Here is a 23,727-nt window from a genome sequence, read left to right on the forward strand (position 1 = left end):
TGAAACTCTGTTTGGAGTAATTGAGTCTGTCTTGTGCAAATTCAGGTCTCCTGTCTCTAAAGCAACAAGGTAATGGTCTGCTCAGTGGGAATTCCTTCTTCCCATCTCTCTCTCCCAGGAATCTTTCTGGTAGCTAAAATGGTTATTCACACACTCAGAAGAGTGACTACTTAATTGTTTCATGTAATGGATACACCAGGGAGGCACCAGGCTGTCAAACCTAGTCTCACAAATATATGTTTTTGTTCCCTACTTCTTCACAGCACCTCGACATGACTCTGCTTAACTTGAAGCAAATGTTATTTAATGAAGCATTTTTCTGATCTCTTGCATAACCTCATGCAAAGTATTTATTTTAATTCACAGAATCTCAGAAAGACATGCCAGATGATTTCAGTTATCCTGATTTGGGAGGATTGTCCCCTAAATAATGCAAACAGGGGCACAGTCACTCCAACCCAGGGACATTTTAATTAAAAAGCAAAGTAATTTGATTCCAACGGAAGATGGCGTGACCTAATCCAACCTGATATGCATGTCATATATCAAAATTTAAAGTTATAACCACAAAAACCCACACTATTTAGATACAATCTGTAAATATAGAGTTGGTCAGAGCTCTGGCCATTTACAAAACAGGGGGAGTAGGTATTCCTCTTGTTATTCAGCTGCATCTAGTCTTTGCTGTTAACCACTGAAAGCATGTTTACTTTTCAACATGAGCTGTGACATGGGGAAAGGAGGGAAGAGGTTAGGCAGATAATTTTGCAGCCTGCAACCAGAGAAACTGGTGAGGAAAAAAACATTAATTTGAATTAAGTGAAGTTGAGCTTGCAAGTTTAACTGTGACCAGGGAAAATTAAGGTTAGAGCCAAAGGCAGGGGAGAAGAATGTTTGCTGCAGTGTCACTGCACAGGGCCATGACTGCAAAGGCAGCTCACAGAGGAATTGCTGCAAGCTCCTTCCCAGCCATGCAGCACACTGCAGCACATTGTGCCAGCAGTTACATCTGAGCTCACCCCACAGAAACATCCAGCTCATCTTGGGTAAAACAAAAGAAAAAAGCTTTGTGAGTGCATTTACAGCAAAGCACCCCCAGTGATGCAGTTGGATGCCTTAAGCAAACACTTAGCCTGGCAGAGAACACAACTTTAAACTAAGGCCTGGAAAACCACTGTATCTAATCCCTGTACAGCAGCATGGGGGCTCAGTGAGGAATGGGCGCAGGGCAGCTCCCCTGCAGCCTCCTGAGGCACATGTTAAACTACTGAGCATTCCATGATGTTCCTCGTTCCACACTAAGTGAACAGACCGGAGGGGGCCGCATGCTCAACCTCACACCGCAGCCACGTGTCCTCCTCCCCCTCACAAAACTGCAGCAAACACAGCACAACACCTGCACCTGACACAGGAGACCCAAAGAGAAGAAATCACAGCAGGGAGACCCCAGAGACATGGCATCTGTCCTGTCTCAGCTCTTCCTTATCACACGTGCACAAGACTCCCCTTCCTCAGTAAATGAAGCCTTGAGCATCTGCAGGCAGAGTAGAGAAATCTGTGTGCCTACCAGCCATATTTTATTCTCTTTATAGAGCCCTGGCCAAGAATTTCAGCAACTTGCTCATCTGGGCCTCTAGTTTCTGACAACATGATATGACACTAGGGGTAATAAAGTCTGCTTGGACTGATGTGATTTTTTAATACTAATGAAAAAAGCCCAAGCAAGCAAGCACTCTGCACACTGAACATGGATGGCTAATGCTGACCAACAGAGTTGTTGTCAGAAGCTATGGACACACTAAAGAAAACTAACATAAGGTGCTGTTGCAGAAAATGTGAGGACATACCCAATGAGGACATAAAACGAAGGAGTTAAGCCTTCCCCATGGAGCCAGGAAAGCAACAACAAGCCAGGAACAGCAGCTACTCTGAGAAACTTGAAATCACTATGTCATGGCAGAGGGTTTAAACCAGATGATCTTTAAAGGTCCGTTTCAGCTAAAATCTATGATTCTGTGACTTAGCTCCTGCAACACATTCATTACATGATACAGCATGGTTCAAGTTGAGCATGTGTGTATTGCCTCTGAACTGTTTTGATTGTTTAAAAGCCAACATTTAAAAGAACAAATACCTTTGTTCAAAAAAAAAAGTAAAATTCTAAATGGATTTTGGTAATCAGAGAGCATACTGACACATCTAAAGACTGTCTTGCATGAAGACAAGTCCTTAACTTGGCTCTTCAACATAACTGAGTCTACAGCAAAACATTACTGAAATGAGTCCTCTGAGTTTGAGAAATTCTGTTTCATAGGAAATCAGCTTTTTCTACTTTCTCCGTCCTGTTCAATTGGATTTCTGTATAATTTATAATTTTGCCACTTTAAATCTGGCTGGTATCATGCTCAGCCCAACATATTCACCATAGGTATATGTGAAAGGCCCTCCTGAATGACCTGAAGTGAAATATCTCTCCAATAAAAAAATACCTCCGTGTCAGTTTAATGCTATGCAAACATCTCCATCAATTTTATAGCCCTTACTCAGCACATTGTTCAATGTCAGTGCTGGATGCAGGAATCCAGGATCAGCATGATGTAGACAAATTAACAGCTACCAAAGGAATGTAATCTCTTTCTGCAGCTAATGATAAAGCCCATCAGTTCAGCAAGGCACAGAGTACACTTTAAATCTAATAACACTTTACAGTTTCATTTGTCTTGTGTTTTGGCAACTACAATAAACTTTCACAGGATCTGCAAATAAGAAGATAAATGTTCTGTTCATGACTGACTCCACAGTAAATTAATAATTTATGGAATAAACAATAACTTCTACTTGTACAATAATGAGTAATTACTTAAGCATCTCATTCCATCTGTTCCAGATCTGTTTGTCAGGGACTATAAAACTCAAATCCAGAATTCTATATGGCAGAAGTGTTTACCTACCTCTACCACCTCTACCTATTTTACCACTCTCTCAATGCTGATGACCTACTTTTCAAGCAAATAAGGCACAGATTATCACACTGTACCGCTCCTGCCACCTTCTAAAGAACATTTGAACCTAGGGGTTCATGATTAGAGTGAAGCATGAAGACAGAAGGAAAGGCTCTCAGATAATATGTAAGTTGCAGCATCTCTGGAAACAGCTTCTTGGAAAGGAACCCTGCAGAACTAGAAAAGTAAAATGCAAAACATTAAAATCTTAGGTCTTGTTTACCAATTAAAGACAAGATTAATAAAGTCACAGTGCTCAGCTGGTTGGGGCAAGGAGTCCTAGCATATATTGCCTGCAGTGGCAAATAAAATTCTTCAACAGTCAGGGCTCTTTCCTCACTGGTGGGTAGGGTTACACCAGGAAACGATTACAGATCACTAGCCATATTTCCACACAGATCAGGCTGCCTAATAATAGACTCCATTTCCATTGCAAAAGTGTGCTACATATCACCCAATCATTTGCATTAATTCCAGCTGCATTTTTTCAGACCAACCACTAATTTAACATCAGTTTCATATTTAAAGAACTTGGAACGTACAGCTGGCAGGAAGTGAGATTTTAAAAGATTAATCTGAAGGCACACATGCCCTGATTGTACCCAGGATATCCCCACAGTTTCTTTAAGATGTGTAAAACGTGGCATTACTTTCATATACACGTGGTGAAATCTGACTACAGCTGCCAGAAGAGCACATAAAATGGGTGCAAATCCCTATCAGATACCCTGGACTCCAATTTAGGACTGGAGCTGCATTTATGACTACCCAAAATATTAAATATTCTTTCCACATGCACTGAATAAGCAATCCAGGAAGAAAACTCACACAGTAGTTACACCCAGCTGACAAATGCAGAGAAAGGAATAAAGAGACAAACTAACAGCATCCTTGTCATGTTTTAATACAAAAAAAAAAAGTGAATCCCAGAAAGTCAGCAAAAACTGTTTGAAGCCAAGCTGGATTTTCCTGCCTTGGACCAGAAAAGGGAACATTGCTTGCATATACGTCTGCCCCACTCAGATGTTGCCTCCTTCTTGCTTAATGGGGTGTGCAAACACAGTAACTCCGTGCACAGCACTTCAACAATACAGGGTGCTCGTTACATGCCTGGCTTTTATCTTGAGAATTATAAATGAGCCAGAATCATATTAGACACTTGAGGCCCATAGCACTGCTGAGAACTACTGGGGCACTTGCAGGCAGCCATGCAGGATGTAACTCAGGACTCAGAACTTCTACCTCACCCAAGCCTTGCAACATGCTCCAGTAAACTTCAAACCTACAGCAAGAAGCCACAGTGCCCAGGACATACCACCCATGACATGGATATATTTCTGTCACTGCTACACAAGAGCAACCAGACACAGGCTTGGCACGAGAGCAGCTCTGTAAGCAAAAGCCATTGCACAGGGCACACAGGGCAGTGCAGAGCCAGCCAAGTCACCCTGTCTTTGCATCTGCCTGGCTCAGGAAGGGCTTCAACATCACACACTGTTCCCCCAGCCATGCCAGGAAAACCCAACACCCACACAGGGGCAGCCTGCAGCTAGAGAGGCAGGAGGTTTCAAGGGCTCTCTCTTCACTGACTTGTTTGGTGTTCAGGTGTTGCAGCTCTTTCCCCATCAGCTTTCCCTGAACTTCTTCTGTTAACCCTCCCCCGTGCTTTTTCTTGCTTTCTGTTACTGACTTTTCTCCTTGCTATATCCATACCAAAAAAGGACAGCAGAGATGACATTGCTGACACATTTTCCCTTTTTAATCAGGCTACTTTGTTGAAAGCCCTACGATTAAGCTCTCTGCAGCAGGTTCAACCTACTGAACTGTGGCTATGTGCCCCCAGTACCACCAGACTGTGGGTGACTTCCTTAGAGACACTCACCTGTGGGCTTCAGTGAGCACCTCTCCAGCCTTGATATAGAGACTATGAACTTGCATAACCAAGGCAGCACTTCCTTTCATGGTTTCAACAATCACATTTATTCCTTGGTTTAAAAGGTTTTGGTTCAACAGTTTTATAAACAGACTTCACAAAATGTGCAATATTTATAAACATGGTTCTTAGTCGCAGTGGTAGTAAGAATCTTTACTTTCATCATAATGTTCTCTTCAGTTATGCAACACAAGGATGATTTTGTTTCCCCTCTTCTCCCTCCCACAACTGGCACTTAATTGTAAATTGGAGAAACTTTAAAAAGACAAAAAAAGTTAATCTAAGCATGATGTTAAAAGCACCTTGCCACAGTATTATATTTTAATAAGGCAAATTCTTGTTTTGTAAAGCCTAATTGTGCAACTTGGAGACCTATAGAAGGTGGCAGAAATGCCTGCCTTCTCTTATAAGGAGCAGGCTTCAAAGTGTTCACCCCTCCATATGAACCCACCTTAAAAAAAAAAGCACAGCTGATAGTACAGCAGAACATCCCACTTACAGGGTGAAAGGAAATTACGGTAGACAAAGGCTGAAAACATGGTGCATAGTAGACAAAATAAGACTTTTAAAAAACAGCATTTAAAAAAAAGAAATAAAAGAAGAAAAAGGAACTGAAAAACAAGCAACAATGGAATTTTTCTAGTGGAAAGAGGATTTGTGGGCTTCATAAATAAGTGGAAAATTACTAAAATACTTTGCTATATAATATAAAAAGGCGCAGAGTGTTTTCCAGTTGTCACCTAAGCATTAGATGCAACTTTGTAGGAGTAAGTATTTGGAGGCAGCTTGGAGCCCTGATTGGTGCAGGCATTCCAGCAGGGCAGTGCTGCCAACAGCAGGAGAAATCCACCCAGCAGGACACAAAAGCCACTGAAGTAGAAAGCAGTGTCGTACTCCTGCGTCCAGTCGTAAAACCAGCCTGAGGGTGGAGACAAGAGAGAAGCCCATCAGTGAAATGTAACACAGCACTGGTAACTTAGAGAAACATCATATAAATTAAAATTTAAATCCCCAAACAACTAAATAAAATGAAATAAAATAGGCCAAACCTATAATACAATTTGACCTCTTGGACATGAAATGTGTTTTTCCTCAAAGCCAAGTTATGAACAAAATCAGCCTAACAGACTTTATTTTTTGTTGCAGATTTTGATTTCATCTTTCCATTATTAGACATGCAAAAGAATTCTGTCTGGTTGTGACAAGCTCACATTCAGTTTATACTGTCCACCTTGACCTTACCTACAATTGGTGGTCCGAGGCTATTCCCAAGTCCAGCGAAGAACATCAATATCCCATAGGCATGAGTCAGTTTCTCAATCCCCACAGTCTTTGTTGTTACATATGGAAAAATTGACCAGTTCCCAGTTAGAAAACCCAAAATCCCAGAAAGCATCGCTAAGGTAAGGTAACTTTTGGCAAATGGAATTGCAAACAAGGCCACTCCTGTCATTAATAAGGTAGTTACATAGAGATATAAAGTGTTAACCCACTTAAAATCTGCCAGTATTCCTAAAATAAGTTTGCCAACAGTCGTCATAATGCCAATAATGGAAATAAGGGGCATAAAATAGTCATCTTCACTGATGTTTGCACTTCTTGCTACATCTTCCATGAGCAGAGAAGGAGGAAATCCACCTATATCAAAGAGCAAGATGGCAACAAAGAGAGCTGAAAATACTTTGTTCTTGAAAAGAACCATGGTCTCCTTCCAGTAGGTCAAATAGAGCTGCCACTTCCTTTTGGCGAGTTGCTTGCAGAAGTTTGTCTGTTCCACAACTTTCTTTTTGTAAGTGTCTTTCTCATTTACGTTTATTGAGCTCAATACATTCTTACTCAAAATGCTCTCCTGTTTGCAATCAGGCACATTGTTCACACATTTTTCATCAATATAGCCCTTTTCAAGGATGCTAATGTTTTCTTCAACAGTCTTTTCCTTTTCATGGTAAACAAAATATTGGTCTGGGACTTTATCTACACACATTTTCTCTGGTGGAGGAGAACTGGATGATTCCAAAGGTCTCATTAGGCTGCCACATGCTAATATATTTAGAGACAGGGCACCGACTATTAGCAGGCACCCATCCAGTCCATACAGCTCGATGAGCTCTCTTTGCAACGCTGCATATATAAAGAGTCCAACACTTGATCCTATAAAAGAAAAATAAGTTTGGTTTAAACTGAAGAACCAAGACCATTCTTCAGCTCTAACAAAATTCCGCAATTCAGTAGCTATGAATTCAGTCACAGGAATGGTCATTTGTGCTCCTCTCTCCCCAGTTTCATGAACTGCTAAGTCATCGTCCCTCCTGAAGTTACAGTTTCTTTATTGAGTAGCCACAAAATTTAAAAAAATCTCAAAATATCTGAACAATTTGTGACAAATAACACTAGCAGACACTTTAGAAACAAGTAGAACCTATACTATATCCGATGAAAAACATCAGAGAACTATTAAGCCACCCTTCTGCCCTGCACTCACATACATATATCCATCCCTTCAGGTACCATTTTCAGTTATCACAGTTTGAATTTCAGACTCCAGCATTTTCCTCTTTCTCCTCTTCGCTGCCACCTTCCTTCTCTCAAGCAGGAACAGACCAGGGGTTCACCAGGACCCCTCCTAGAAGCAGCCCTTGACTGCCTGGTGTTTAAGGAATGGGGTTTGCCTGGTGGGAGTTTACTCCAAAGGCATTTCTGAAGCTCTACAAGACTAAAAATGCATTTGAGAAATTTGGCCATTCAGAAGGAAACACTGAAGAGTAAGAAATTACTATGAACACAAGCATTTAATGCAATGCCAGTAATTTAAAGAAAAGGCTCTTGGCTGAAGTGAGCACAGATCCATTGTAATTAGTGGATGTCCTCTCACAAACACAGTGCATTGCTTTTCAAGTCAATTTAATGACAAACTTTAAAATTATTTCCTGAAGACTGTCTCTAGGTTATATATAAACCATTTATATACTTCGGTGCTAAACACAGGAAAAATCAATTACAAAATTCATGCTTGTTTTCTCTTCCAGGTACGAAAATTAAGTACAGTTTATTAAGGTCAGGCTTTAAGGCAAGCTACCTGGAATCCAAACAAAAGCCACTGAAAATGATCCCAAGAAACATTTCTGCAGAAGCTCCCCTTTACTCAGCTTGTGAGGATGTGGTATCAGTATCTCACAACACTGATTATACTGACCCTGTCTCTCCTCACTGACAGCCACTTGAGAAAACAGGTCCGAGCAGACACTCCATGGCACACAGGAAGCAAGGCATGGGACAACAGCCATCTGTAACCATTCCTACCATTCCTACTTGGGCCATTAAAAAGTGTAAAAGTACAGCTAATGTCAGGTAGTGGTGATGCAGCATTTATATCCTGCATCTCCAATCTCTTTCTCACCTCTGATCCCGGGTAAGAACAAAGAGAAAAAGAGGACTCTCTGGAATGTTTCCTCTCATTATCCATGGCATGCAGCCCAAGCTACATGAGTCTGCTTTCACTTCAGTGAATATCCTTTCCTCATCTATGTTGATGACCCATAGCATACACCTGCAAGTGTAGTGACTATTTTATCTGAAGCCTGAGTTTTTCTCTTCATTGCTACTGACATTTTGATTTAAGAATGTAATAACTTTCTTAAGTTACTGGGAAGTAATTCAGAAAAACATAATCCCCTGGTTTTTATTGCCAGGGTAATGGTGGCTGTATCAGAGTTGAAGAGCTGGAGAGAATGACAATTAAAAGTCCTACCTGTTGAAATCAGACCAAGTGCAAGGCCTCTGCGTTTGTCAAAATACTGGCACGTGATGGTAACTGTTGCAGTATACAAAAGGCCACATCCAAGACCTGCATAAGAAGAGTTAGATATAAAGCATGCTCCATCCCCTGGGAAATGAATGGCCCTTTGTTATCCCCCAGGTGATGCTGCCTGCACCCTGGGTACTGAGGTACCTTTGAACCCTGGCTCAGCACAGGGTGATCAGCCTCCCTGCCCTGGCTGCTGAGCCTGAGTGCAGCTGGCTGGGTTTGAGGAGCTCCCCAGCACAGTTCTGGGCTCTGTGGGAGGGCTCCAGGGCTCTGAGCCCAGGGCTGGCCCCAGAGCTCAGTGGAGCTGCCTCCCCATGGCTCCATGCCCGGCCAGCACGATGCCAGGGCCCTGCTGGCCAGCGAGGTGCCCAAATTCCTGACACAGTTAATTTGATAAGCCACCCACAGCAGCACAGAGGGGCAGGTCACCACCTGCCAGGACAACAGCATTTTCATGCCTCTAGCACAGCATTTTAGGTTCAATCCAGTAACGTGGAGAACAACATTGCTCCCTAATGATCTCTAATTTATCAAATTAGAATGAGCATGTGACAAAATTCCAGAAGAGAGATTTATTATTCCTTTAAGATTGGCATTTCATGCCAGCAGAAGACCTGCTTGATTCCAGCCCTTAGGTAAAACCTCAGCTTCTCCATCTTTAACAATTGTGTCAACAGAGGACAAACTGTTTTCAATCCCTCATGAACATTTACATTTTTTTTATCTTTTACTACGTGGCAACAGCCTGCCCGTGCAACACCCCTCCCTCCCTGCCCAAAAGTAAAGTATTCCTTGATAAATCAAGTCCCAGACTACCACTGCCTCTGTGAATCAGTTTCCCATTTCATATTCATAAACCAAGACTCAAAATAATCAAGACTAAGTCTCAATATGAAGGGAAGCTGTTTCTTACCAACAACTATTCCATATGAAACATAAAGAAAGTATATGTTAGGTGCAAAACTGCTCATCATGAGACCTCCAGCCACCATAAAGCCACTGAAGATAGCTACTGGTCTTGCTCCAAAAGATGATACACATATACTGCAGACAGGACCTAGAAGCAAAAAAAAGGAAAAACATTCCTAATAAACACCAGCACCAGGAAAACTTCTTAAAAAATATCTGTCTTTGGAAATGTTTCTTGTGGTAACGATTTAAATGTATAATTATATTAAATGCCCATTCAGAGTACTCTTTTTCACAGAGTTCTCTAAAACGGTTTTAAAAACATTCAAGGTCAGGCTTGTAAAATTTTTGCTCAAGGAGAAACTGAACATCGAGGCCATGAAAGGGTCCTCGGGCTGGGAGGGAAAGAGCAAGTGAAACATAGGAAGATACAAAACATACTGGACTGTAACACTGTCACTACACAGCTAAAGTGCACAAAGGTTCTGGAAAGGATCTTCATCTTGAGTCATGAAACCAAGACAGACCATCAGCCAGGCCTTGAACAAGTAGGTGTTTTCTGATAGAGCACAAAAACTGTGTTTCAGAAAGGCAGTACCTTGGTGTGCAATTTACAAAACTGAAATGGAGAAACAGTAACTTGGGATCATAGTCATGGTAAGAATGCCACCTGGTGCTTACACAGAGGGAATATCTGCTGGTATACCAGACAAACACCATTCTTCCCTGATTTTCAAGGGAATTAAATACCCACAAATAACTCTTTACTACCTATCTCAGTTTCTCCTGTAAAACTACAGAAAATAAAAGTCACTTACTGAGAAAAGCCAAGCAACATTCAAGTTCAGGAGGGGTTATTCCCCAATATTTCTCGGTTCTTAGTTCTCCTAGTTCTTCAAAACAAGAACAAAGTGGGGCAGAATTCATACTCTCCTCTACTCAGCCAGTTCTCTCTACACAGGAATTGTAGAGCAATCGCTTATTTTCAGTTGTGTGACCTGGAATACACCTTTTAGTCTTAAGCAGCATGCCAGCTTGGTGCCCTGCATAAGTAATCAACCAGGAAGGGACTTGGTTTGCAGAGACAATTTATCTGAAACCCAGCAGAGTTCCAAACATTCATACATAAACTTAGATATTAGCCCCATTCCTACACTCAGCAACTCTGAGATTAGAAGTTAGATACACCGATGAATGCCATTATTTAGTACAAACACACCAAACCACCTCACCGCACTCTTGCATCTCATTTGAAGTGATACACATACTACCATGGTCAGTTCAACCTGCAAAAGCAGTAATTTTGGAGTCTGCCACTTGTCAAGGTTAGTGCTCCCTGACTCACGTAACTGAGATTCCCAGCAGAAGGGAGGTGAGCCCAAAAAGGTGATACGAGGTCAGCAGTTGGAGCCTGGGGATGGTGCTTGCCTAGGTTTGCAGACAGGAGCGAGCAGCTGGGAATGCAGGCAAGGGTTTCCTGTGGTTGCCGGCCATGGGACAAGCAGTTCTGGCAGGCAGGAGCAGAGATATGTCAGCAGGTGAAACCATCCTCAAAGACAGGGCAGGTCAGAATTTTGCCCCACATTAGAACTATCTGCCCAGGGAATGGAAAGGGGGGTAGGTCTGACCTGGGGCTTATCCAGGCAAAGAGTCAGAGTTACAGAGGAATCAAGAACATATTCCAGGAAAGGAAGGTTTAATTGGATTTTGGAAGCAATGAAAAGGGAAGATCTAAGCACTTGCTGCTTCTCAAGAGTCAGCATGCTGTGGGAATGAAAGCTGGCCAGTGTAACCTGGGCAGAGTAACATGCTGAGAACAAAAGCTGAGAGCATTAGATTGTTGCTGATTCTCAGAATTAATTGCTAGAACTGGCAAATTAAGATTGGTATGTTTCCTAAAACCACGGGATTTGAAAATAAATAAAGGATTGACTCTGTATTACATGAAGAATTCTTCTACACTAAAAGAACAAAAGGTAGTGTTAATATAATTCAATTAAGCAGAGGAATTTGCACTCTTTCTATTCTTTATTTCTGACCCACTACTTTGCTAAAACAAACAGCATTTCCCTTCAGCCTGCTCTCTGTACTTCGACACAGCTACTTTCAGAAGGTCTCTGTCCAGTCTGGAGTGATGGTGCTGGTACAGATGTCACTGACCCCTGCTAGAGCATCCAAGGTGAAACTGGACCCTCTGACCCCAAGCCAGAACAAGAGAGAGACAGAGTTGAAAGATGTGTCTTCATAACCTGACAAGGACATCTCCACTGGAACATGATCAAAACCATCCCTGACAGGGTCCAAGGAGATGCTCTTTCAGCTTCTCCCATTTACAAAATCTAATCCCAAAGGAGAACGAAGAGTACAAAGAGTTCTTTTTGCTCTAACATGGAAAACAACCGGCACAAAACTGAAGAACCTGCTCCAGTTAGCTCAGTATCAATTTGCCATCTCACACAGCAAGAGATCTGGCAGCTCAGCAACAGCCCTGTTTATAAGAAGCAGTGCCAATATAAGTATTAAAATAGTTATTATAGGTCTCTGGGTTGAGAAGAAAAACAGCTCCCTCTTCCCCTTCACACTAGGCACAACTTTCACACTCATCACACTGCTAGAAAATTAGTCATAAAAGAAAGTCCCCATGACAGCCAGCATCTTTGTCCTTTCCTGCCTCCTCGCACTGCTTCCCTTTCTCTGTTTCCCATAACACTGGCTTTTTTTTTTTCACCCAGCACAGCACCTTCAGTTATTACCATGGTACTTGCACAGGAGTTGACTGTACACCAACTTGTTATTCTTTACAAAAATTTGAAGCACAATGGGTTCAAGGCACTAAATTCTACTAAAAATCCAACTTTCACAGAGTGGGACTCAGACCTGCCCTGTGGATTTTGCTCGAAGTGGGCATTCTGAGGAATGCAGGAGTCTGCATCCAGCCACACAGGAAACAGCCCTTCAGGCAGCATAAGGGTTTTCAATTAGCTGACTCTCACCATAATATGAGCAACATAAAAAAAATCACAGTGGCAACCCTCAATAGTAAGCACAAAAAATAGCTTAAGAAACAGCATTTTGTTCCGTTTGCCAGCAGCTCCAGGGGTTAGCACTGGAACTAGTACAATATTTGATGACATTGATAAATATTTACTTCTTTTACAAATAAAATCCCTAGGGCTTTTTCCTTTCCAAATGATGTCTCTTAAAACTAGACCAAACTCTACCAAAAAAAGATACCAGCTCAGTTTATAGGAATGACAGCTAACTCTAGGAAGAAAGACTGAGCACAGGAGCAGACACTGCTCTTATGCACACGACCTGTCACAGCTCGCAGTCAGCAACACAATTATCAGGGCAGCAGTCAACAGGATCCCCAGACAAAATGGGAAGCAACAGCAGAAGGAAGATTGGTTTTCACAGCAGATTTTCATACAGAGAGACCAAAGAGGAAGAACACCTAGAAGGGATCATTTGTACATTGGTATTTTTATTAAGATTATTTTGAATTAAATACTTTACCCTCAGTGAGACCTGGATGTGACAGTGAGTCCTTGAGACATGAAAACAAACCACCCGCTGCTCACTCAGGAACTTTATTAAACTTAGTGCAATTTGCTGACCTCCTGACAAGTACAAAGTTATTTTGTTTCATGGACATCAAGAACTAGCACTTTCTTCCTCAATATTTTCACACAAAGTTGAAACCATTCTGCAAAACAACACTCCCTCCTTCCACTCACTCATCTCAAGGGTCCTCCCTCCTTCACCTCACACACACACAAAACCTTTTGCTAAACAAGCAATATTGGACAACTGAATTCTTTTTCTTATCACCTGCATTAATCTGACCCACCCTACCTGGGTATCTGTCCGAGCCTGTTGAAACTGTAGAGTAGAAAAAATGGTCATGGACTGGCATGTAAAATCCACTGGACAGAACACAAGAATATTTTTTGCATATTAAGCACATTTCTAAAAGCTGGTTATAATAAATAGAATATTCTCCAAATGCCTGTACTTTGGATACGAATATAGATCGGAAAAAAAGCTTTTTATACTGGGCAGCAACCCACTCCCAGCTGATTGGAAAGACAGTTTCCTGCTAAAAAAACTTGTTATATGAACTGGGCTTTTTTCAGAGGAATCTTGGGGACACCCTCTCCCCTACGCACAAGCTATTTACAGCTTCCGTACTGTACAGTGGAAGCTATGTATGTGTGAGGGTTTTGTCCAAAAATATGTAGATGCTGCAAAGGCAGTTATAGAGAAGTAAAATTGTTGCTTGCAAACACAAAATTAAGCTTTTTAAACATCTAGCACTGAATGCCTCAGACCAGCAGAAACACCCCATCAAATTCTCAAGGCATGCCGTTCAAGAGAGGATCCTCCCTTTGTTCTTTCTCCATTAATGAGGGGAAGTAGGAATGGAGACATTGCTGGTGTCTCCTCCTGTGCCAAGGACTGTGAAGTCAACTCTTACTATAAACAGCTGTGGTGCCTATTACAGGCGCCAAGGTCTTTGTTTTGCTTTTAACAAGTGTAACATGGATCAAATTTAATTTCAGGCTCCAAATGGATGCAAAATTAAGAACACTCGGTGCAGAAGAAACACATGATGTTCAAGAATATACATAAATATCCTCCTCCGGCCTGTTTTAGTAAGGGAAACCTACTAATCTTTTCCAATTTCTTCCTGTGCAACAAGCCCTGGAGCCATATGCCACATCTGCCATAGCCTGATCGATGTTGCAACACCTAATTCTGCAGAGAAGCTCTCACCTCTACCCTCTACAATAACACTGATGCTTGTCTTTCACTGTTGTAGGCACATTTCTTCCAATGCTCTGCAAGGTTTCATCACAGAAAGCCATAACCCAAGTCACCCTACAAGGAAGATCTCAGCCAGGTCCCTGCGCTGCTCCCTTCTCCAGCTGACGACGTGAACAGTCCGGCTCAGGCTGGACACTGGCCTTAGCAACACCGTCTGTGCTGCGAGCAAAAGGACAGAAATCAAACACCAGGTGCCCAGGAAATGAATCCAAATAAACAAGGTGCTGGACTGGGTTTCTATGTCTCCAGTCTAAGTTTAGCTCTCACATAAGTCAGAAGTAAACAATTCAGAAAGTATACCAATGCAGCAAACATGAAAGTGCTCACAAGCATCAGCTGCTTAAAAAAATGTTTCAGACTACACGTACAGAAGGAAGGGGAGAAGACACAGAACCTTTTTCTGTGCCAGATGCCATACACGTTTTCTTGTGTTTGGCGAAATTACAGTACTAATACAGCAGAGTCACTGGCCCTAACTTTTTCTGCTGCAGAAGCTGGTGAAAATGATTGCCAGTGCTATCAAAGAGAAAAGCCTTCCCAAGAAAATGGACACGGACTTATTTCCTGTCTGTAGCTGCTTATCTACCATAACTGCCATACTGGCATCCAGTACCCATCACCTTCACAAAGGTGATGTTAAGTTGATGAGAGCTCACAGAAGAGTCTAAATGGCTCTTCAGTAGAGCCTTAAATAAAAGTGTGGGAGTCTCTTGCACCATGACAAAAAGACTGTATCAAGTTACAGGCTTTAAAGAATATTTAGAAGTAATTTGATTAAATGCACTAGACATCCATCACACTAATCAAGGGGCACTTCAAAACCTACCACTTAAAGATAACATTATTCATCAGCTAAAAACTAAAACTAAACAACTTGTATCATAAGACTGCATAGTTTCAAGGAGGAAATTTAGTAGATTTATCATTATCCACCTTGATAAACAGCGGGATCTTTCATTTCAGGTAAAGCTGGAAACATAGAATTTGTTTTCAGCCAACTCTGATAACATCAATGTAATTAAAAGACCTTCCCTGTACTTTCCTTTGAACGCATAAAAGGTAGGAATGATTATTAAGCTTCTGAGTGTCAAACTGAAAGAATAAAATCACATGGACAGACACCATTCCTCCTAACCTGTCAAAACTTCATTTAATCATTTTATACCAAAATCAGTTTGATTTTTATTACTCAGTCACAGAAACTTCCATTTGCTGCTGTCATGGTTTAACCCCAGCCACAACCAAGCCCACTCGGCCACTGGCTCACTCCCCCACCAGCAGGAATGGGGAGACTCAGAAGGCTAAAAGCTGGAAAATTCTTGAGTTGAGATAAAGGCAGTTTAATAGGGAAAGCAGAGCGTGCTTTGCATGCAGGCAAAGCAAACCAAGGAGTTCATTCACTGCTTCCCATGGCTGGGCAAGAAGGTGTTCAGACCTCTCCAGGAGAGCAGGGCCCCATCACATGTGATGGTTACTCGTGAAGACAAATGCCATCACTCAGAAGATCCCCCCTTCCTCCTTCTCCTCCCAGTTTATATACTGAGCATGATGTCACATGGCATGGACCATCCCTTTGGTCAGTTGAGGTCACCTGTCCCAGCTGTGTCTCCTCCTGACTTCCTATGCACCCCCAGACTCCTGGCCAGCATGGCAGCAGGAACAGCAGGAAAGGCCTTGGCTCTGTTAGCCCTGCTCACCAATAACAAAAACATCTCTGCATTATCAACCCTGCATTCAGCACAAATCCAAAACACAGCCGCTGAGAAGAAAATGAACTCTAACCCCAGCCAAAACCAGCACAGCCACAAAGCACGCTGCTAACAATCATTCACAGTAGCAAGACAGAGGGCACTAAGAAATCTGGAAACCAGCACAGTGTTGACATAAGGGAAAGGGGGTTGAGGCTCTTAACAGAGCCAGAGACTTCTTATCTCCTACAAGAGGGTGTTCTTCTCTTGCAACTTCTTTCTGCCTAGTTTTTCCTTCAGTAGTCACCTTATTTATCCTTATTTTCCTCCCACTTCACTCTCTCACTCATTTATTTAGGTCTTGATGTACTAACAGCAGGAGTTAATACCCATAATACAGAAAAATAGAAAAGTATGATGGAAGAGCAATGTACAGTCCTTTACTCACACCCTGAGACTGAATGTGTCTTCTTGTGCTTAGTGATCCACCTGCCCTTGCCCATTTCTCTTCCGCCAGTATTTGCTCAGTTCTGGTGCCATACAAAGCAGTGCTCTTTATTCAGGTCTGTATTGCTATTGGAACATCAGCTTTCTTTTAAGGAGTTTGCTCAGGATCCTGAGCTGCATTTTGTCCATTAAACCACATTATTGTTATTGCCTGTAGCAGTTACCCTGCTGACAGGCAATTTTTTCCAGGTTCAGCCAATAGATAATAGTTCCCATGGCAAATCTTTGAAAAACAGAAGTTAATTATATGATCCAGTAAATACCCATTCCTGATATTAAAACAACAACAACCTGGGAAATTTCAAGGTGGGGGTTTATTTCCCTAAAACTCTCCAAGTCTTATAATAGAAAAGCTTCCAGTAAAGTTGCTTTATTTAAAGCTACTTTTAGCCACAACATTCCAGCCTTCAAAGGGAGTTTTTTCTTAAATAGAGAGTGCAAAGGAGCCCTCACCAGCCCTAACTGGTAGGTTTACTGCTAGAGCTGAAAAATTAGTAACTGGTTTATTAATTGACTTTTTTTCCATAAAGCATTTGAACCATTTCAGACTAACAGTTTGCTCTGATTTTAGGACAATAATGTAAATGTTAGTCTTAAAGTCTCATTTAAAAAAAAAATAAAATTGTGTCAACAAAATTACCATTCAGCTTCCCAGAGTGTGGCTTTATTCAAATACAATTGTGTTGAATTTTCTAAAGAGAATATCTTTATTGCTCTTTTATTGCTATATTGCTCTGGTTTATGCATAGTGAAAATATAAATGTAATCTTCTTACCCATCTTGACCTAAAACAAAAATGCAGCACCCTCATTTGCAGCTGTCTCTGATACAATTCCAAGAGCACACACAGATGAAAGCATCAGTTGGAAATGTTTCAATTTAAGATAGATACTGCTTCTGCACTTACTGGCAAGCAATCCAATTCCATTTGCTAGCGATCCAACCCAAGCAGTCTTGCCTTTCCCTTCTCCAAAAGCATCCAGCCACTCCAAATACAAGACTCCCACCGCCAGCGGTGATCCATAACACAGGAACTGGGTGAAGAAGGAAACGACAACAATCACCCAGCCCCAACCACCATCTGGTGGCTTCCGAAATACCATCTTGTCAGCCGGGTGCAGAGGCAGGGGCAGCACCTGTGCAAACAAAGCCCAAACACAACAGAGCGTTAGAAGCGTGACTGAGCGAGGTCTGTGAACACGAGGGAGCTGTGCAGAGAAGTGCACACTCGGACAGAGGCTGGGTTCAGCCAGCCTTCAAGGAACAGCTGCAGCACAGCAGACAGGCCATGAAAATTAGAACTGCCATACTTCCACCTCTGCTGTGTGACAGAGACAGTGCTCAAAGCGTGGTAAGTTGTACATACACCAGCACTGTATGACGGAGAAACGTTCAATGTGCTGAGTGTTAAACAGGCTTTGTGAAAACCTCAGGCAATAACATCTGAGAGATGCCTCACGGTCACTTTCTGTTAAAACCATGAATATCAAAAAAGAAGTAAAAAATCTCTGCTCAGTTCCCATCTCAGCATAGTATCTTGCCACTTATTAGGGTGTTTGCCACCAGATGGTGCACTCTGGGAGGGGCAGACCAAGAGGAAGACTGACATTTTGGGCAGTAGTAACAGTTTAGTACTCTGCTCTGTCAACAAAGTGATGTGTAGAGTGTTGTACCCAAAAATCACTTTGTATATATTAGTGAAGTGAGCTCTAAGACTGGGTACAGGTGTGGCTTATATGCCAAGACATGACAGCAGTAAACATGCACACAAAAATCTGCTATAACCTGTTAGAGTGTCTGCCCTCTGTGCAGCTGGCACACATCAGCCTTCCCCAAACTGGCAATCCCTTCCTGGACTGCAGAAATACCACCTTGCTCCTTTGCATGGCACAATCCATCACCTGTGCACCTATGGCTTTAAATAACCCACCGCCCTCACACCTTCTCAAGGTGAATGTAGGGATCGATACTTCTAAAATCTAGCAAAGAATTTACAGGTATTCCAGGTTACATTGCTTTGGAGTCCCCCTGTGCACACAACCAGCCTGCCCTCCCTCTCTGCAGGGAGCAATCTGCCTGAGTGATTATCACAAAACCCATGCTCTGTTCCTGGCTCTGACACTAACCAGACATAAGATTCTCAACAGTTTTATTTCCTTTATCCTGGAAGATAGAAAGAGATAAGGTCTCACCCTGTTTTCTTCATGAAATATTCTCAAGGACCATCTCCACACTGCAGCTTAAGCATTAAGAGTGCTGCAGTAACAACTCTGCTCTGGGAGTCTCCCAAGAGGCAAAGCAGAAAAATAAATGCATTGCACTGCCTTTTTGACTTATAACCCAGAGGAAATGGAAAAAAAATACTGCTGTATGAAAGCAATGGGGAAAACCAGCAGACAGTAACAGAATTCCCATTCGAGCTCCTCAATTTTCTTGGGCAATTTTAAAGAATTTGCATGGAAAACTTACCAAAAACACTACAGTATAAAATTTTGAGGAATAATTGTATAGAGACATGAAAAAGGCCAGTTGTACCTTACAGATGCACTTAAATGTTACTTTGAGGGTAGATACTCACAGATGATGACAAAAAAGTCCGTCAGCTTCCTATAAATGTACCTTCATGTGACAACTACCTGCAGAAAAAGAACAAAGGAAGTTTTCAGCCAAAGTATCACTGCAGCAGTTAACACAACTCTGAAAAAAATGGTGGCTTCACATGAAATGTCTTCTTTTTAATATCTTCTCAGAGGAACTTCAGAAGCAATCAAGTTATCTCAGTGGAGAAGTACTGATCCCCTGCAATTAATTACCATCTGACAGCAGCCTTGAGCCCTCAAATAACAAAAACATTGCCCACTAATGTAAAATACATTTTGACGTTCTGGGTCCTTTGGGAGTGATTTACAATTTTAACATACTGACTGTCCTTGAAGATACAACATTCCCAGGCACAAATGTTACAAAGTTATTTGTTTCAGTTATAAATGTAAGCTCTGACTCACTCCAGTGCCTGGTGAGTGTCCCATGATCCCATGAGATGCAAGGGTGGCAGCTGGGATAGACGGAAGTCATTCCCTACCATAAGGTACCAAAGCATTAAAAAGCTGCTTATAGGTTCTTTCCTATAACAATATCCTTTACACAAAAGGGAATCCCCGTATTTCTACATGAAATATTTGAGCTATTTGAATGCAGTCACCAAGAGATCTATGCACCTCTCCAGGAGTTAAGTAATTATCGCTTGGCTTGTTTCGTCCCTGCCTAGAGGAAAAAATAGTGGAAATAAGTAACAGCTTTAAAAGCAGACAATGAGACAAAGCAAGGAAGTTTTCAGAAAAACTCTACAATAAGGAGGTAGACAATGAATAACCCCAACTCACATTTGTTTAAAAAATGAACTTTAGAAAACAAACACATTTTAGCTGTTATATTGATTTCCATTATATTGATGCCCTAAAATTTGGCACAAAGACAACTGACTTTAGCTCTGCTATTCTAAACACTTGATGGGAAGGAAGCAAGGACAGGGCAGGAGATGATAAAAGATTTTGTAGTCTTAGGTCACGTAGTCTTTTCTTATAGAAAGATTAAAAACCTCTGGATTAGTTTGGCACCTGATGCAATACTGCACAGCATAACTGAATTTAACCAACTGCTCCCAATTTACAGGAGCAGAAGTGCAACCTTCTATATCCTGACAACTCCTACTTTGCATCACACATCTCTTTCACATCTTTTAGCTAAATAACAAAATTTTAGGCATCAAAACCATCTCTATTTTCTAAATGTGCCAAGCCATTTACAGTCTGCAAGTGTCAAGCGAAAAGTAAAAAACACCATCATTTTCCCCCCAGAAATCATCCTCAGAGGAATAACAGATCTATAAAATCCCAGGGGCTGTTTTTAATGACCTGGCTTCCCTTCCCTTTTTTTGCGGGTTATTCCTTCACCCCACACTGCTGTGTGCCTGATACCTAAACTGAGGTGTATTTTCTAACTCCCCTGAAGGCTCAAGGCCGTAGAGAGCAGGGAGCTGACAGACCTGCACGAGGAGCCTGTTCCCCAGAGCCCTCTGCTATGATAGTTAAACATGTCCTGGACAACAAAGCCACTGCTGGGACCGTATCAATCCACTTTCTATTGGCACAGTATTTAATGCTTCCCTGAAGGTGGCAAGTTATACTGTACTAGCTTGGTAGCAGGGAAAAAGAACTGACAGTGAGAATTAAACCTTCACTTGCCTGGACATCAAATCTCTACATCAACTTGGGAGGGATCCAAAGTGCCTTTTACTGTTTTCTGTCTGTACAGAAGGAGGACACAAACTGTACAGATAACTGTGGACACCAAAAATAAAGAAGCAGAAGCCCACACAGAGGGGAGTGATCAATAGTTTTGTTTTTTTCTCAGAACCAACCAGGAAGAGTTGTGTGATCCTGGTAACAGACAAACCACCATTTAAGATTCAGGTGGGAACAGTTTCACAAACCTTACTGTTCACTAAACCTAGGGATATTGTTTCAGGCTCTAGGAAACCAAATTACATAAAAATACTGAAATAGAGACACGAAGCACAAAGAATTGAACACCAACTTGAAATTTGGTCAGAAAAAGCTTTTCAGTGAGTTGTACTCACTGCGAATAAGAATCAGAGAAAGAGAGCTGCTTGATGAACGCCTTTACCAACCACAACAAAAAGAAACCCTAGAGAACAAACTGAACAACAGTTTCAATGTGGAAAGAGAGAAGTGTCTGGCTGCAACTATTTGCTTTGCTCTGAGCAGCAGTATCACAATACTGAACTCCCTTCCTATAAATCTTAGAATTTGGCTTAAAGATGACAGATGAGCACAAAAAAAGGACATGAGTACCACTGGAACATTAGCCCTCAGCACAGCAACTTGTATGAATCTGTGGCAAAGGGAATCTTGAGAAAGACAGTAGCAACGATTGTTTCCAGTTTGTTCTGTGCCCAGCCGGAGCCTGGGCAAGTGTGTTGCTTTCTGCGAGCAGCACATGGCTGCAAAGAAAGCCGATGTCAGCAGAAACACTGCGTGATTAATACTGGGCTAGTCAAGTTTTGCAAGGCACTGCTACAGCTCAAGACGGTACCAGCCAGAAAAGTAACATCCCTTATTTTAAGCTGAACCAGATTTCTTCTAACATGCTGTTTATTTTTCAGACAAGTTCTTGCAATTACGATCTGAAATTTCTGCTACCCTTAGCTTGCAAGGAACACCTTGAGCATGAGAGTGGTGCATTATAGTTGCTTTTAACATACTCATCATATCCAAATACCTGCATATGTACTGATGTGACAGTGTAAGCATTGCATTAAAATCACTGCAAATGCATCTGTACTTCCATGACATCAGACTTTAACTGATGTTCTAACTGCAGTAGCTTCCTGTGTGACACTGAACATATCTATTTCACTTCTACTTCTCAGTATTCTTGTCTGCCTATTTCTCACACTTCTCTACTTGCCCTTCTGTAAGGTAAGCAAGAGGCTTGTCGATATCAATGTTTCCTTCTATTTCTGCCGGATGACAGAAGAAGTGTGAAATTTAAAACAAAACAAAACACCAGAACAAAACTTACCAACAATATGATAATGTTCTTCTATTCTGCAAAATTAGTTTCTATTAAGAAGCATCAGTGGGGCAGCACATAAACCAGCCAGCTTTGTACAAATCTGTCAGCTCAGCAGAACCGGTCCTACCTGTTTCCAGAGCCTCACTGCTCCGGACGGGATGGAAACCCCCCCGCAAGTATAACTGCCTGTCGGACACTAGCACACATCCGTGCAGGCAGATGTGAGCCGGCGCTGCTAGAAACCACCAGCCAACACGATTTACCAGGTATGTCCTCTGCAATACCAGAGCACCATGTGCGTCGCGTTACGCATCACAACCTGCGAGGGGTCCCTTCGGCATCTGCTCCCTCCGGCATCTGCTCCCTCAGTCCGTCCGTGCTCCTTGGCCAGAGTCTCCGTGGGGATGGATGGCCTCTTATAGCCCCTGGCTCGCCTGGCCTCTCCCCACGCCCTCGGGGGCCAGCCCACAGCCCTGCTCCGCAGCTCCGCGTTACACATTGACGCCTTCCATCTCCAGGCCGGTTTCGACGGGAAGCGCTCATCCGCGCAGTGACGCGCACCAAGAGGTGACTGAAGGTCGCCCTCGCCGTCCCTATGCCACACACGGCGAGACAGGGTCGAGCCACAGAGCCCCGCTCCGGGGCAGCCGCCGGGGTGCCACGAGGCGCCCGCAATGGGCACACGCTGAGGCCGGTGAGCTCCCGCAATGGGCACGCACCGATGGCGACGGGCGCCCGCTGCCATGTGCCCGTGGCAGGTGCTTGATGTCGCACACCGCCTAGCGCCCTCCGGATGCCAACAGGGCACACCAGGAGGCACCACAGCCGACACCGAGGGGTGGCCGTGGTCGGGCACAGCAAGAGATGCGGCCGCTCCGGGCCGGTGGCACGATCCGCTCCCGCTGCTTTTCCCGAAGCCTCTCCCCGGAGACCGCGCAGAGTCTTCCCGGGCCCCCGGCCCGGCCCTGCCACCCCCAGCCCCAGCCCCCGGGGCAGCTCCCGCCGCAGAGCGCGGCCGGGCCGAGCAGAACCGGGGGGCAGCGGCCCCTGCGGGGGCTCCGTCCGGCCGCCCCCCGCGGCCCCGGCCCCCGCTCCCCTCACCCGCGCCCCCCGCCCCCGAAGCGCGGGTCCCCCCGAGGGCCCCGGCCCCGTTACCTGCGGGCGGGCGGCCCGTGGGGCGGGGGCCCGGAGCCGCCCCCGGGGAGCCGGGGCAGCCCCGCATCGCGGCGCGGCGGGCGGGCCGCGGCCGGCACGAACCGGTTGTAACTCGGGCGGGGGAGGAGCTGCCGGGGGCCGCCACCGCCTCCGCCCGCAGCCCCGGCGCGGGGGGGCCGCCCCGACCCCCGCCCCTCCGGGCAGGCGGGGCCGCCGCTGGGCTCTGACTCACCTCTGCCGCGGACCCCTGCGCTGCCCTGCTCCGCGGGCAGACCCCCGCCCCGCCGCCTCCCCTTGCCCGGC

At 43.6% G+C, this 23,727-nt stretch overlaps 1 protein-coding gene across 3 annotated transcripts; it reads right to left on the reverse strand.

Moving 5' to 3' along the window:
* Nucleotides 1-4,958: 4,958 nt before the first annotated feature.
* Nucleotides 4,959-23,474, reverse strand: SLC16A9 (solute carrier family 16 member 9). Of its 3 annotated transcripts, none has more exons than XM_048311605.1 (7): nt 23,425-23,474; nt 19,250-19,307; nt 17,579-17,807; nt 9,654-9,797; nt 8,684-8,779; nt 6,178-7,086; nt 4,959-5,854 (listed from the first exon to the last, which is right to left on the reverse strand). In XM_048311605.1, exons 3-7 carry the CDS (start codon nt 17,772-17,774, stop codon nt 5,676-5,678), a joined length of 1,524 nt encoding a protein of 507 aa, XP_048167562.1. In that variant the 5' UTR covers nt 17,775-17,807; nt 19,250-19,307; nt 23,425-23,474; the 3' UTR covers nt 4,959-5,675. The 3 variants fall into 3 exon arrangements, with proteins under 3 accessions (XP_048167562.1, XP_048167564.1, XP_048167563.1); XM_048311607.1 differs by lacking the exon at nt 23,425-23,474 and adding an exon at nt 22,589-23,213; XM_048311606.1 differs by lacking the exon at nt 23,425-23,474 and adding an exon at nt 22,533-23,213.
* Between the last annotated feature and the right edge of the window lie 253 nt (nt 23,475-23,727).

This window comes from Corvus hawaiiensis, chromosome 8, assembly GCF_020740725.1.
Source record: "Corvus hawaiiensis isolate bCorHaw1 chromosome 8, bCorHaw1.pri.cur, whole genome shotgun sequence".
Taxonomy (NCBI): domain Eukaryota; kingdom Metazoa; phylum Chordata; class Aves; order Passeriformes; family Corvidae; genus Corvus; species Corvus hawaiiensis.

Bases quoted from the DNA above. Each gene is read 5' to 3' on its own strand.
- SLC16A9 (XM_048311605.1), bottom strand. From the start codon at position 17,774: ATGGTATTTCGGAAGCCACCAGATGGTGGTTGGGGCTGGGTGATTGTT. The intron at 9,798-17,578 runs GTAAGTGCAGAA...TTTTGCTTCTAG, and splicing joins TGGAATTGGATTGCTTGCCA to GTCCTGTCTGCAGTATATGT. The intron at 5,855-6,177 runs GTAAGGTCAAGG...CTCCACCCTCAG, and splicing joins CCTCGGACCACCAATTGTAG to GCTGGTTTTACGACTGGACG.